Source organism: Oryza glaberrima, chromosome 6, assembly GCF_000147395.1.
Source record: "Oryza glaberrima chromosome 6, OglaRS2, whole genome shotgun sequence".
NCBI classification, from domain to species: Eukaryota; Viridiplantae; Streptophyta; class Magnoliopsida; order Poales; family Poaceae; genus Oryza; species Oryza glaberrima.
Window position 1 is genome coordinate 21,672,261 of NC_068331.1, and position 14,706 is coordinate 21,686,966.

General features: G+C 44.4%; 1 protein-coding gene across 2 annotated transcripts; it reads right to left on the bottom strand.

Moving 5' to 3' along the window:
• Positions 1-3,563: 3,563 nt before the first annotated feature.
• Positions 3,564-13,000, bottom strand: LOC127777230 (protein NRT1/ PTR FAMILY 4.6-like). Of its 2 annotated transcripts, XM_052303789.1 has the most exons (4): positions 12,863-13,000; positions 12,635-12,749; positions 10,986-11,203; positions 3,564-5,223 (listed from the first exon to the last, which is right to left on the bottom strand). In XM_052303789.1, the coding sequence occupies exons 1-4, from the start codon at positions 12,863-12,865 to the stop codon at positions 3,787-3,789; spliced, it is 1,773 nt and encodes a 590-aa protein (XP_052159749.1). In that variant the 5' UTR covers positions 12,866-13,000; the 3' UTR covers positions 3,564-3,786. The 2 variants fall into 2 exon arrangements, with proteins under 2 accessions (XP_052159749.1, XP_052159750.1); XM_052303790.1 differs by lacking the exons at positions 10,986-11,203; positions 12,635-12,749; positions 12,863-13,000 and adding an exon at positions 5,366-5,687.
• Positions 13,001-14,706: the final 1,706 nt, after the last annotated feature.

The following is a 14,706-nucleotide window of genomic DNA, read 5'->3' on the forward strand; positions in this document are numbered from 1 at the left end:
TGGTGTGATACCAGTGGATGGATGGAGGGGAACCTGAGAGATGGGAAAGAGAGGGAAGAGAGAGGGAGAAGGATTGGGGGGCTAATGGGCGATCGATCGCCAGGGGATCTGCCCCCCTCCCCCTATAGGCCTCCCACTTCTCCCCTTCCTCCTCCCCTTCTTCTCTTCCTACTACTACAGTACCTCACAAAAAAATTTTAAAAAAACAAAAGTTAGAAAAATTTATGTATAGAAATTATATATAAAAATATTGAATTCAAATTCACATTTGAATTCAAATTCAAATTCAAATTTGAATCGGGTATGTAAACTTTTGACTTATAAACTTTGGATCTATAAACTTTAAGTGTATAAACTTTAGATGTATAGAAATACTATATATAGAAAATATTTGAATTCAATTCAAATTTAAATCGGATATAATTCAAATTCAAATTTGAAACGGGTATATAAACTTTTAACTTATAAACTTTAGGTCTATAAACTTAATTTTAGATGTATAGAAATACTATAAATAAAAAATATTTGAATTCAAATTCAAATTTGAATCGGATATATAATCTTTTGACTTATAAACTTTTGGTCTCTAAACTTTAGATGTGTAAACTTTAGGTGTATAAACTTTAGGAGTATAAATTTACTAAAATAGGAAAGTAATGCGGTGCCAAAAAAGGAAACCAGGTGGAAGGGGGGCAGAATCTGATCGCCCTGGGCGAGCGAGGGCGATCGCTCGCCCAGTAGCATTAGGGGGGCTAATGGGCGATCGATCGCCAGGGCGATCGCCTAGATATCGGATCTGCCCCCCTCCCCCTATAGGCCTCCCACTTCTCCCCTTCCTCCTCCCTTTCTTCTCTTCCTACTACAGTACAGTACAAAAATTTTTTAAAAAACAAAAATTAGACAAATTTATGTATAGAAATACTATATATAAAAAATTTGAATTCAAATTTAAATTCAAATTGAATTCAAATTCAAATTTGAATCGGGTATATAAACTTTAGGTGTATATAAATACTATATATATATATATTTGAATTCAAATTCAAATTTGAATCGGATATATAAACTTTTGACTTGGTTTCTAAACTTTAGATGTGTAAACTTTAGGTGTATAATTTTACTAAAATAGGAAAGTAATGCGGTGCCAAAAAAGAAAACCAGGTTGAGGGGGGCAGAATCTGATCGCCCTGGGCGTGCGAGGGCGATCCCTCGCTCAGTAGCATTTCCGAGAAGGATTAGCCATTGATATGTGAGGTACATGTGGGTCCTACTTGCCTCGTCAGTCAAAACCGGACGCTATATAGTCGAAGGACTTGACACGGTATTATGAGTTAGGGGATAAGCTATAACCGGTATTTCGGTTCAAGGATAACCGGATAAATTTCGGACTTGGCAACATATTGATAAACCTAAACTGAACTTATTCCAATACCGATCCATCTGAAAGGTTGGCAGTAAATCTGAACTAAATTACCGGCCCATTCTTGGGTTGGATTGGAAACTGGGCTGGTTCCGTACGAAGATGAGGCGTACATAGCAGGAATAAGTTCACTTGAGGTCTCTTATGATCTTATCTTGTCATCGAGTTTAAATTCCATCCTCAAACCACACTATCAGATACATGAAAAGATGGAATAGGGAATGTAAGGTTTAGGGTTTGGAATAGAGGTTTAGAGATGAATTGGGCTTTAGGGCCCATAAGCACGCTTGGACTGCCGCATTCCCCTGCGGTCCACTGCCAGTACGTTTTATCGTAACAAGATCGTGCATTTCTTCATGCAGCTATACGTACGAATTATTTCGTACGATGGTTGTACGATCAAATGGATCCCTCCTTCACTGCTAATCCCATATCCAAAGCCCAAGCTCCTGACGTCCTGGCCTACTATCTCGTTGGCTTGCTTCCCTATTCCATCTTTTCATGTTCTGATCTAATCTGCAAGTCTGAAACTAATCCAATAGCATACACCATCGAAGATAAAGGTATGCCATCTTATTTACTTGATTTCCTTTAGCTTCACAATCATCTTTTTTGGTACATTAGTATCTCTCTCTCTCGCTCGTTCCTGGGCAATGTTCATGGCCATGAAATGCTTTCTTTATTATTATGGATTTAATCTGAAAATTTCCTTTGAAAAACATGTCACTATTTTTAATTTAATCTAAAACTAGGGTTGACACTATCACTGTCCAAGGTGCAAGGAGCATATTTGTATGCGTAATTTGCTTAACCTGCCACATGATAAATTCAATGTTGAGTGTTAAGTACAATTACTATACAATACTTTTTTTTTGCGGGGAATTACTATACAATACTATAAGATATTAGGAAGAAAATTGCTTAAGATATGTTTGAAAAGAAGATTGCTTTGGTTGGCTGTGCAAGCAAGCCAACGAGATAGTAGGCCAGGACGTCAGGAGCTTGGGCTTTGGATATGGGATTAGCAGTGAAGGAGGGATCTGTTTGATCGTACAATCATCGTACGAAATAATTCGTACGTATATCAGCGCTGTAGAGGTTTAGAGATGAGTTCCTAAAAAAAATAGAGTACCCTGAACAAAATAGACATTTACTTTAAATAGTATTATACATATCTGCAAAGTCTTATCTTCAAATTCATTTTAGCCATAACATAAGATTTCACACGTAAGTGTAATACTATTGAAAGTATGTGTCCAATTTTTTTAGAATTTTTTATAATATTTACTAGTTTGTGTGCACGGAATGTGTAAAGGAAACTTGTCTGTATATGATATATTCCCGTAGCTAGAGCTTACTAGAGCCTACCTACTGGATTGAGCCCAATCGGGGAGTGCAATAGAGAACCTGAGATCCGATGCGAACAATCAGTCGAAGGAGCGGAGCGCGGGCGCACTCACTCTAACGGCGTACCTTTCGCATGATGGGTCAGCGAGGAAATGGGAATAGCGGCTTAAGCCATTAGGTGTAGGCGCTTTCCTCTTCCTAGTTCCTACCTCAACAAAGTTGGGAAGTGGCGTTCTACCGCCGCTGCAACACACGGACACGAATAAACGCGATCTTATGACGGGAGTGGATTTTCATCCCTCGAGGGGATATCCCTCGTTTGCATGTCACTGAAATAGTTATGAAAGAATTTGAAAAAAATTAAGAAGATATATTAACATGTGATATATCACTCCACAAACATGTAAGTTCAAATTCAACTCCTACAACTAGTTAATGTATATTCACAATCAAATTTGTTTTTTTCGTTGCGAGGTGTAGAAGTAGAATTTGAACTTGCATGTTTGTAGAGTGATATATCACATGTTAATACATCTTCTCAATTTTTTTTAATTTTTTTCATAACTATTTAGGTGATATACAAACAACAAGAAGATATCCCCTCAAGGAACGAAAATGGTTTCCATCCTATGACTTCAAATAATCAATAACGGGTTAGTTTATCACCCATATATATCTCGCATAAGCTTACTAGGTTATCATTTATAGACCAAGGTCAGTTTAATGTTAGCAACTGTTAATGGGTCGTAACAATATATACAAGGAAAGATAAACTGAACTTAATACGGATGGGAAATTAATTATCTTGACTATTTTCCTTTTCCTTCATTGAACACCGATCTGTTTATGAACAACTTGCTTAATCGCTGCTTCTGTTCATTCTCATCAGCCAGCCAACCAATTCCACACACACACAGCAATGGACATCCTCAAGACCACCAAATTAACCTCCCTTCTTTCTTTTTTTTTTTTACCTTGCCAGATAATTAAACAGTTAACCCTGCATTACAGATTGATCATCAGCCCTTGATGACCCCGGCGTTTCGGTACTTGTACCGGATGGCCCAGAACAAGAAGAAGAGGTAGTTGAGCGTGCTGAGCACACACATCACCCAGTAGAACCTCTCCAGGTGGTAGTGGTTCAGGTTCCCCCCCTGCAGCCACGCCCGCCGCCCGCCGCGCCCCGTCGCGCTGTTCACCACCGTCACCAGCACCGAGCTCAGGTAGTACCCCAGCGCCAGCGACGCCCACGACAGCGACGTCGCCAGCGACCGCATCCTCGCCGGCGCCTCGCTGAAGAAGAACTCGAGCAGCCCCGCCAGCGTGAACAGGTCGGCGGATCCCAGGAACAGGTACTGGAACGCGATCCAGAAGAAGGTGATGGGCAGTGGCGCCGCCGCGTCGAGCATTCCGGCGTTGGACGCCACGTTCTTGCGCTTCACCTCGACCACGGCGGCGACGGCCATGGCGACGATGGAGAGGACGAGCCCCGTGCCGATGCGCTGCAGGTGGGTGATCCCTATCTCCGTGCCCGTGGCGCGTCGCGCGAACGGGATGATGATGTGGTCGTAGACCGGGGCGAGGAGGATGATGAAGGTGACCGGGAACACCGGCAGCGACGCCGGCGGCACCTTGAGCCCCCCGACGCGGGTGTCCATCGTCGCCGCCTGCTCCACGGAGAAGGTGGACAGCTGCGCCAGGCAGCTGTTGAGCATGATGGTGGAGAAGAAGATGGGGAGCACCATGAGCACGATTTTGACGTCCTCCACCTCCTGCACCGTGCACGACAGCGCCCCGCACCGCGGCTGCCGCTGCACCGCCCGGTTCAGGAACACCAGCTCCTGCGACGGCTCGGTGGCCACCTCGGCGGCGCGGTCGGCGACGCCGCAGATGTCCCCGGGCTTGCAGTACTCCTTCATATCGGTGCTCCCCGTGGGGCTGGGCGCGCGGTCGATGACGGCGCCGTTGCTGGCGCTCTGCGCGCCGCCGCGGCGAGCGAGCGCGGCGGCGAGGACGACCTTGGCGATGGTGGTGAGCGGGCTCCCCGTGGGCACCTTGTTGCGGTACAGCCTCGAGCCGGCGACGAACACCGGGATGGAGAGCAGGATGGCGATGGTGGAGATGCCGAACCCCCACTGCCACCCCTTGTTGTCCTCCACCCAGACGGCGAACGTGACGGCGATGAGCGCGCCGACGGAGAGGCAGAACACGAAGTAGTTGAAGAAGGTGGAGCGCCCCTTGCGCCCCCGCGGCGCGTGCTCGTCGAACTGCTCGGCGCCGTGCGACGGGAGGGAGCCCTTGATGCCGCCGATGCCCAGCGCCGTCACGTACAGCCCCGCGAACAGCATCGCCTTCTTCGGCCCCGACACCGGCTCGCACGCCGCGCCGGCAACCTTGGCGCACCCCGGCGGCATCAGCGACGGCGTCCTCGCCTGGATCGTCAGGACCACCAGCCCCTGCAACACATTCGCGCCATGTTTGACATCAACAAAAGTTCAAAAAAAAACAGAGAGAGAGAGAATCATATGCAGGCCCATGTAAAATCCTAAAATCTGCAGACGAGAAAGCTTCCAGGCCCAAATACATGCAACTACGTACACTACTAGCATCAATTTTCTGCTGCAATTTTCCGTTGCAAATTTGCACTGCCATGTTGCAACAGAGCATACCAACCCGATCAGAACTGTGACGCCAATGTCTAGTGGTTTGGTTGGGGGAAAGAAATATCAGGTGACAGCGAGAAAAGTTTCGTGGGGGAGGCAAGTGGTCGGCGTGCTGCATGTGCCGCCGCGGCCGCGCGCCCGTGCGCGACGTCGCTTTGGCCTTCGCCGTGGTCCGTGAGCCGGTTAAAGCGGAGGAGGAGGACGAGACCGACAGGGGCCCGTCGATGGGTTCGTAGTAACTTTTGTCAGCGCTGACCGGCAAACGTAAATACAGTTGGGCTAAAAAAACTCGAGGCAGCTTTTTGAAGCTGGTAAGTCAAACGTACGGCGATCGTTTTTGTGGCGCTCAGGTGAGATCACCAAGGTCAGCAAGCGACTTGGAAGTACTCCCTCCAGATTAATACTACCTCCTTGCACAAAATATACGACGTTGGTTAGTTCAATTTTGAGCTAACCAACGTCAAACAAAAAAAATTAGAGGGAGTAATACTTATCGTTTTAGATAAAAACATAATCATAAAAAGTAACTTTGATCATTATTTTTTATTATAATATATAAAAAGCATCAACAAATATATGATTTTATTAAAGTAGTTTTTAAGACTAATCTATATATCTAGTCTCCAATTTTCTAAGATAAATATTTAAAAAATTATTCATAGTTAAAGATTTTAATATTTGATCTCACCATTATCCAAAATGATAAGTACTATCAGTTGGAGAGATCAGTCTGGAGGCTGTGTTTAGTTCCTTAAATTGGAGAGAAGTTTAGGGAAAGCTGATAGTTTGAAAAAAAAAAGTTGGGAGTTTATGTGAGTAGGAAAGTTTTGGATGTGATGTGATAGAAAGTTAAGAGTTTGGGAAAAGTTTGGTGTGAACTAAACAGGGCCTAACTTAGTAGAACGGACAGCCAACTAGCAGTACTACTGTACTTGTCATATCTTAATTAGCCCATCAAATCGGGTGTGCAGAAAAGATGTTTACAAGTGGTGGTGGTGCTCCTGTACTTGGTACGATCGGTGCGTACATAGGAGTAACATTATTGAGTACCATTGTGTATTTGTGTATTCAGTGGCTATTCTATCAGGATCCACGTGGCGCAATGTGCAACACTCCGAAAGGGAAACGAAGGAAAACAGCAAATGCTCCTACGGTCTATCCTATCCATTCGTTTCCGATTTCCACACCATATTGCAACTTGTTTGGTGGCGTACCTATACTATACTCTCTCTATCAAAAAGTGTTAAACCTATTACTTTTATCATCAGTATCAGAAAAAAATAACTCATTCTGTATGTAACGAATACCAAAAGCGATATATATATATATATATATATGTGCATGTAAGTGTAACTAATGAATATTAAAATGATCGTTTGTGTTTCAGACAATCATCTAAGTTATCTATTCGTTTAAGTCTTAGATAAATTGAGACTATGAATAATGACTATTTTATTTGGAAACACGATAATCTTTCCAGAATTATGGCTGGACTGAATAGCTTGCTCCCCCGGCCTATAAAATTTTACGCGCGAATAACTCAGGTGCTCACAAGTCAAACAAGTGGGTAAGAAGAAAAAAAAATACGAGTACCACCAAAACGATGATTAATATTCTCCGGGAGGGAATAGCAAAAGCAAGCTAAGCACAGGCACAGCCAAAGAATGAAAGAAACCCTGCAGGCAAATCCCGAAACCAGATAAACCCCCCACTTGATCCACTTGCACCGCCCCAGCGGCGCGCTAGCTAGCAGCCGCAGGTTTCGTTACGCCGAGGAGGCAGGAGTAGGGCAACGCGATTGACGCGGCGCGCGCGCACGCACGCACGCACGGTCGCCTTCTCCTCCAGGGCAGCGCACTCGCGGCTTTAGCCGGCCGTGGCCGCGCCGCGCGCGCGCGCGGCTGCCCCACCCCCACCCACACCCACCCTGCGAGGCTGCGACAACACGCGTCGGTCCGTACGTCTCTCTCAACGTACGCGAGGAAGGCCGCGCGCCGCGCGGGCGGCGGCCAAGATTGGTTTTGTGCGACTCTCTCGTCGCGCGCGTTGACGACGAGTGTGTGGTGTGATGTGGTGTGTGGCGGTGTGCGGTTTGCACGTACGCACGCTAGTGGACACCGTACGTCGTACGTGTGTGTTGGTGGAATGGGAGAACTGGCTGGATCACAGTGATGAGTTGTGTGATTCGATCTGGGGCTAGGGGGGTGGGGATAAGATAAGAGATGGTGGTCGGTCTCGGATCGGATCGGATCGCGGGAGGTGGTGAGAGAAATGCCTCGAGAATGTTCCACAGTGGCTCTTGTTCCTGCACGTTGATAAGATCCGTGCCTATCCGTAATTCCGTGTCCTACATGGTACTGTATTCGACGATCACTAATCCATCGTAAATTTGCAGCCGTCTCTCTTAATCATCATAGCCCGTTTTTCGCTTTTTCTGGTGATGGACCAACTCATAATAATTAACCAATCGACGACTTATCGATCGATCCATCAACCGATCGTTCATGAAGGGGCGACCCAGAAAGGTCACCGTGTACCAGATCAAAAAAGATCGATCTCGACCGGTCAGGATATATCCAGGGGTGCGCGCGTCGTAAACACGTACATTTCGTGCGAGCGACTGCGCGAGAGGAGTGGTGGTGACCCGGGCGAGCGCGTGACGGGGCGGCCAGGGCGCCGGCCTCCGCGACGGTTTTGGCCGCGCGCGCCGATGGAATTGGCGGTGGATATATTAGTGGATTATTATTGCCCCATCCCGAAGGGTACTCACACTCACACACTGACACTACTCGGGCGGCTGCGACGGCGACCGTAATACGGCCCTGTCCCACTCGTGGTGTGACCGTATGAGATGTAGCATTTGGTATAGCTAAGGTCGTGTCTAGTTCACTCTCAGGTACCCTAAATTTTTAACTTTCCATCACATTATATTATATTAAAAACTTTCTTACACACATAAACTTTCAACTTTTTTTTTTAACTCCTAACTTTTCTCAAACTTTTAACTTTTTTCATGGATGTAGGCTACCTATGATAGGATGGGCGCTATACCATACCAGAACGTACGCTGCCCATGCGCCTGTCGACGACGGTGGCGACGTAGTCATGTCAAGTAACTAGCTGATTGATCTGAATTTGGGTTATCGTCCGTTCCTTCCATATATGTCTCTGAGCCCTACAGTACACGACTGTTGATGTGCACAGTGACTGTATTTTTTTGGTCAAGAACAATCATGTTCACCTCGCCGGTATGGCACTCGACAGATATATACGGTTACTGCGCCCACGTGATCCACCGCAACCGCACCGCACACGTCTCTATACCCTTATACGCCGTATACATCCACTTCCATCCCACGTACGTACTCATCCTACGACTAGCTCTAGTGCTCTACGTACCCACACAATCATAAAAATACACGACATTTTTGGGCTAAAAATACAGCGCACACATAAAAAAAACTCATACTAACCACTCTAAATTTGAATGTATAATGTTGCTGATTTCTAAGTGATGTTTAACCATTCGTTTTATGTAAAAATTTAGTGCAAATATGAAAATAAATATAAGTTACGCTAAAATACTTTTAACAAGTGAAAATAATAAATAATATTTACATAATTATTTTTTCTAAAAAATGAGCGACCAAACGTTATGTTCAGAAATCAATAATATTTATATATCTAAAAAATGAAGGTAGTATGAATAAAGCAGAACACTTCAACGCGCAATTGGTTGCAAACTAGGGATGAAAACGGAGCGGATACGGACGGATAATGCTCATACCATATTCGTTTTCATAATTTTTACCGGATACGAAAACGAATATGGATAGCTCAAATATGAAAACAAATACGGATTATCTCGAATACGAATAAGAATCAAATATGATCGGACACGAATACGGAAACAAATTTTTCTCGGAACACGAAAACCAACTCAACTTCTAATAGAAATAAATATCAACATATATGATTAGCTCATTTTATATAAAATGAGGTATAATTTATAAATATTTTTTAAAATTTAAATAATATTAATAGTATGGACTAGTGTTAAGCGATAAACTACTATTAAAATCTAAAAAGGTATATTGAAGGTTATAAAGTTAGAAAGAAATGGGGTATGTCTCATGGGTCTTGCGGATATCCGAATAGCACTGTTCACCGGATATCCGAATTATTATCCGTATCCGACGGAAACCCTGATACCATATTCGTATTCGTATCCGGGAGAAAATATCCGTATTCGTATCCGTATCCGAAATATCCGAGAATTATCCGATCCGAAAGGTATCCGTATCCGTTTTTGTCCGGAGCAGACGGAAACTATCCGCTCCGTTTTCATCCCTATTGCAAATACATATTTATCGAAATATCTCGTAGAATTAGAAAGATAAAGTATTTCAAAGAAAGTCTAAAAGCTAAAAGCTTGTTGTTGTTTTCTCCCCATCGCTAAAAGCGAGCAGTAGCCATATATGATCCATCAGTGGACCATCACAGTTGCAATCCAACCAAGCTAGCCTAGCCAGGCCAAGCTTGAGGACCATGAATTGATCGATCGATTGTCCCAAGCCCATGCATAAAAGCATGCCTTTGTGATAGATACTCCTACTTAGATAGATATCCTAGCACCTAGCTAGTGCAGTCACGATACATAGGGGCCGTGATCAGTTCAGTACAGGGTTCCCTTTGACCCAGGCTATCTCTGCTTGCTTCTAGCGAATAAAGTGATGGTTACAATTTAATCATTGGCCTAATTAATCTCTAGATGTGAATATGTATGTGATCTCATGTAACCCAAATCACAGGGAATTGCGAGCTCCGTTTGGCCAATTAATTCCAGGCAATTGTCAGATGGAACCCGTGGAGGAAAAGAGGTTTCAGTGTAGGGCCGGGATCACAAAATCTTTGGTCAAATAGTGGTGGTCATCTAGCGGGAACTAGAGCCGTTCGATCCTGCCTCGAGATTAGCATCTTGTTTGGCTAATCTTTGACAGGTGTCATTTTTTGACCTTGTCCACGAATCTTGTGGGGTCTGTTCTAATTGGACGGCCAGGATGCCATCATGGGAGCGGCTCTGATTACTGACAGGTCACTTTACGACATGCAGCTAAATTCTAGAGACCGGTCAACAAAACATGTTATGATGGTAATAGCCAACGGGTCCAGAAGATAGAAAGGAAGTCAACGATGACGTGGCAGCCTAGCTGGACATGATCATCCCGGTATATTCCTTCCACGTCAGCATGGAGATACGATGAGCACCATGCATGCATATATATCTCACTAAAATATACACTCCTACATATGTGATATGTGTCTATCCGGAAACATCTTATCATCTTATTATTATCGGTATATCTACGATTGCGTAAGCTGGCATATGGTTTCGTTTTTTCCTAGGCTTATGACGGCAAACAATTATAAAGGAAATTAAGTGAGTAACTAACTTGCAGACTAACTTAAGTTGGATCAATTACTCTCAACTAAAAACACACAAAAATGGTAGTAGTACTACAACTACGAACAAATTTAGATGTGCTGTTACTTACCAGGAATTCCACAAAGGCGCTGATGAGGTAGATGGCGTAGGTGGTGAAGAAGGCGTCGGAGAGGAAGCCGCCAAGGAGGGCGAGGAGGAAGGCGGTGCCCATGAAGTTGGTCACCGTCGTCGCCGACTGCGACGGCGAGTAGTGCATGAAATTCATCAGGTAGGTCACCAGGTTGCTCGCGTTCGCCAGGAACGCCAGGTTCTCGAGCACCTCCACCACTGCACACAACAAGCCAATATTCTCAATCCAAATTTGATCTTGAAGAAAAAAAAATGCAAATTCTTTATCCAAATTAAGTTATACTACTGTACTCCATTGGTAGGTTTCCATTGAAATTAAGTTATGAAATTGAGCTACCGTGTGCCACTGAAAAACTTCAGATGGAGATGTAAAGTTGTATTTTAATCGGAGGCGTTTGAAAAATTGGAAGTACTAGCATGCATGTGCGGTGGTAACTGATATAACCGCCCCAGCATAATATGTGCGGTTCCCAGTGCATGCCGGCCAATTTTCTTTGTTCTCCCTGACCGTTTCGGCCTTGCGATTCGTGCCCGAATTCAATGCTCGCGTAGCGACAATTTTGGACAGGGTCAAATTATAATGGCAAATTTTTCTCCCCAAAATCCATGGCTGGCTCTCTCTCTCACACTCACAACCGTCAGAGCAAAAAAAAAGGAAAAAAAACAGTCCTTCACACATGCAAGGAAGCAAAAGGCAGTCATTTTCCAACTGAACATTCGGGATCGGATCAACGGGAGAGATATCGAAACCGAAGCCGCCATGGTGCCCACCAGTCAACCACCACCACCATCAGCAGCAGCAGCAGCAGCAGCGCAAGATTGCAAGAAGAGGTCGTCGTCGATCGAGAGCAGGGACACCGTCTTTTTCTCAGGTGGATGCAATGCATTTGATGGAGGAGGGAAGGTAGAGGACACTCAAGGAAGGACGCCAATGTTTGGATCGTACAAAAGCTTCTCCCCACTGATGATAACGACAACGATGCGCAATTGCAAGAGGGGGGGGGGGGGGGGGGGGGGGTCAAGTTGGGGAACCCAAACCAACTTGCAAGAACAGGGGAGAGAGGAGAGACGGGAGATTAACCTCGTTGGAAGAGAAGAGCACAGTGGTGTACTGGTGTGAAAGGGAAAGGAAGAAACAGGGGAGAGAGAGAGAAATGGAGCCCAACGGCGACCAGTGAGGAGGAGGGCGAAAAAAAGGGGAGAAAAGGCAACTTGTTTCGCGAGCGAAAGCGGCCAAATCCGGCGGGAAAAGGGTGCTGTCTGATCAGGAAAAGGAGGAGGAGGCGTAAAGGGTGGTGATGATGGCCGATCGATCTGACCACGGTGCTGTGCCTTTCAGTCTCCAGAAAAGAGAGAGAGGAGAGGTGCAGGGAACGGGAGGAGGAAGAAGAAGAAGAAGGTGGAGGAGGAGATGGTCCATGGCTGAGTATCCTATTCGAGCTTTCTTTCTTTCGTGCTTGCATGCTGCTGCTGCTGGTGATAGCTAGCTAGCTGCAACAGTGCAATGATATGATCGATCTTAATTAATTCTGGGCTTATCCATCGTCCCTGTGGGTTCCAGAAGAATCTAGAAAGAAAGAAAGCAAGAAAGAAAGAAAGAAAGGGAAGAGGAGGTGCGTGTGTACTTACCAAGAACGAAGGAGGCGGCGAGCATGCCGCCGTGCCGGCCGCGCACCGCCGGCCGGTTCCTCCAGTCGACGTACCCCTCCCACCTCTCCGCCTCCCGCGCCGCCGCACCGTCCTCCTGCAACGCCGCCATGGAAAAACAAAACCCATTCATCACCGTCAACACAAGAATCGCTCCAGGGACAGAGACAGAGAAGAACCCGCGGCACACGACGACTACTCGGCACTCACCATGGCCGCCGCCGGTAGGCGGTGCAACTTGCACCGGGAGCGAGCGAGCTCGGTCGCGCTAATGGCGGGTGAACAGGGAAGCAGCAGCGGAGCAGAGGCGAGGAGTCTCTGTGCCTGAGGAGGAAGAGGGAGGAGGTGGTGGTGTATTTAAAAGAGTGGAAGGGAAGGGAGGGGGGAGGGGGCACAAAAGGCAGCAGACGAGGGCGCCACAAACAAACATCACACACAAACCCCAGCACACAGGGGGTGATCGACATGGACGTGACCGCATCCACAAGGGAGATGCAAGCAGGCACGTCGATCTCAAGATGCCCTTCCCCTTCCTCCTCTTGTGAATGAAAAGAAGAAAAAAAAACAGAGAAAGGGGAAATTAGGATGAGAAAAGAGAGGTTTAGTGTTTCTTGTTTGTTTTTCTTTTTGGATTTGAGAGAAATTCATCAGAAGTTTTGTTGTTATTTGTTAGCCCCATCGATCGGTTGACCAAGAGTTGATTATAAACTGTAAGGGCTTATTAGCGGAAAAAAATTGAGAGAAAAACTTTTATATGTGTTTCTTTTGTGACTTAAAAGTCAATCTGAAAAAAGATAAATATGCTGAAGATACCCTAAAACTAATTTTAAAATTACGTTTCAAATTTTATATTCTAACAATGGCTTATTCTTTATACGGTAAACAATAAGACCCTATGGGTTGTGTACAACAACAACTATTAGATAGCTTATGAAACTGCCAACTAAACTAATTTGCTGAGTGTATAGCAACAATTGACAGCTGGCTCACGAAATTACAACCTATATCTATCTACTAACGTGGATAAGAGAGAGAAATCGGTGTTAATCTTAAAGCAAGAAAAGAGAAAACTTTGCTAGATAAGGATATAGCATTAGTGGAAAGAGCATTTATTGTCTCAACTATAGAAGAGGATAGTATCTCCGTGTAGAAGGCTAAACTATTCTACTTGTCCTAAGGGCTTATATTGTTTTATCTTTCCACAATTACCATTTAATTAGGTGAGGTTATACGTGAAGGACCCATCTTAAGTTGCGTTCTTTTATGTGGTTAAAGGGGGCCACTGCCTTATTTATCATGTGTATATTTATCGAACGGCTAAATGGTACGTTTTTCTTTTTTTTAAAAAATTCTATATTGAAGTTATTTAGAAAAACTAAATAAATCTATTTTTTAAGTTTGTAACGGTTAATACTTAATTAATAATCCGTAACGTTTCGTGCTTGTGAGTAGGTAAGCCAAACAACAACATAGAACGCAACCTTATAAGAGCCACTCACACTTTTGAAGTTATATTGTTACTGTCTAATAAAACGGTTTAAAAATTGTCACTACGATGGAAGCGTAAAAAATGTTTGATGGAAATTAATTCAATCATTTTTAATGTAAAACATTCGAATGCTATTAATCTTTTCCCCCCTTTGTGCGGAAAAAAAGACTAGATTAAGATGAATCATTGGAGAGTGTTATCTGATCATTACTGTCTAAAGCATTTTTTGCAAATGCCTGAAATGTTAGATCCTGTGGATCATCATGGAGAATCTATATTAGTGGTAAAATGGAACAACCAAATGAGCTCATCTATCTCTCTCCTTTTCTTTGCCTTTGGTTTAAGATCAGAATAATATTAACATGCATATGAGCTAATTACTTAAGTGAGGAGTAATTTCCCGCTGTTGGCATGATCATGCATGCCTGCATATCCTTGTTAATTAGTTGCGAAAAATAAAGTATATATATATATCCTTGTTGACTTAATGCATGGCTGTCTAACACTTTTCCAAATGATCACGTGTTTTTCTCTCTTCCATTTCCTTTTCGCTTGAAGATAAGTG

Bases quoted from the DNA above. Each gene is read 5' to 3' on its own strand.
- LOC127777230 (XM_052303789.1), bottom strand. The intron at 11,204-12,634 runs GTAAGTACACAC...TGTTGTGTGCAG, and splicing joins CGCCGCCTCCTTCGTTCTTG to TGGTGGAGGTGCTCGAGAAC. The intron at 5,224-10,985 runs GTAAGTAACAGC...AATGTGTTGCAG, and splicing joins GCGCCTTTGTGGAATTCCTG to GGGCTGGTGGTCCTGACGAT.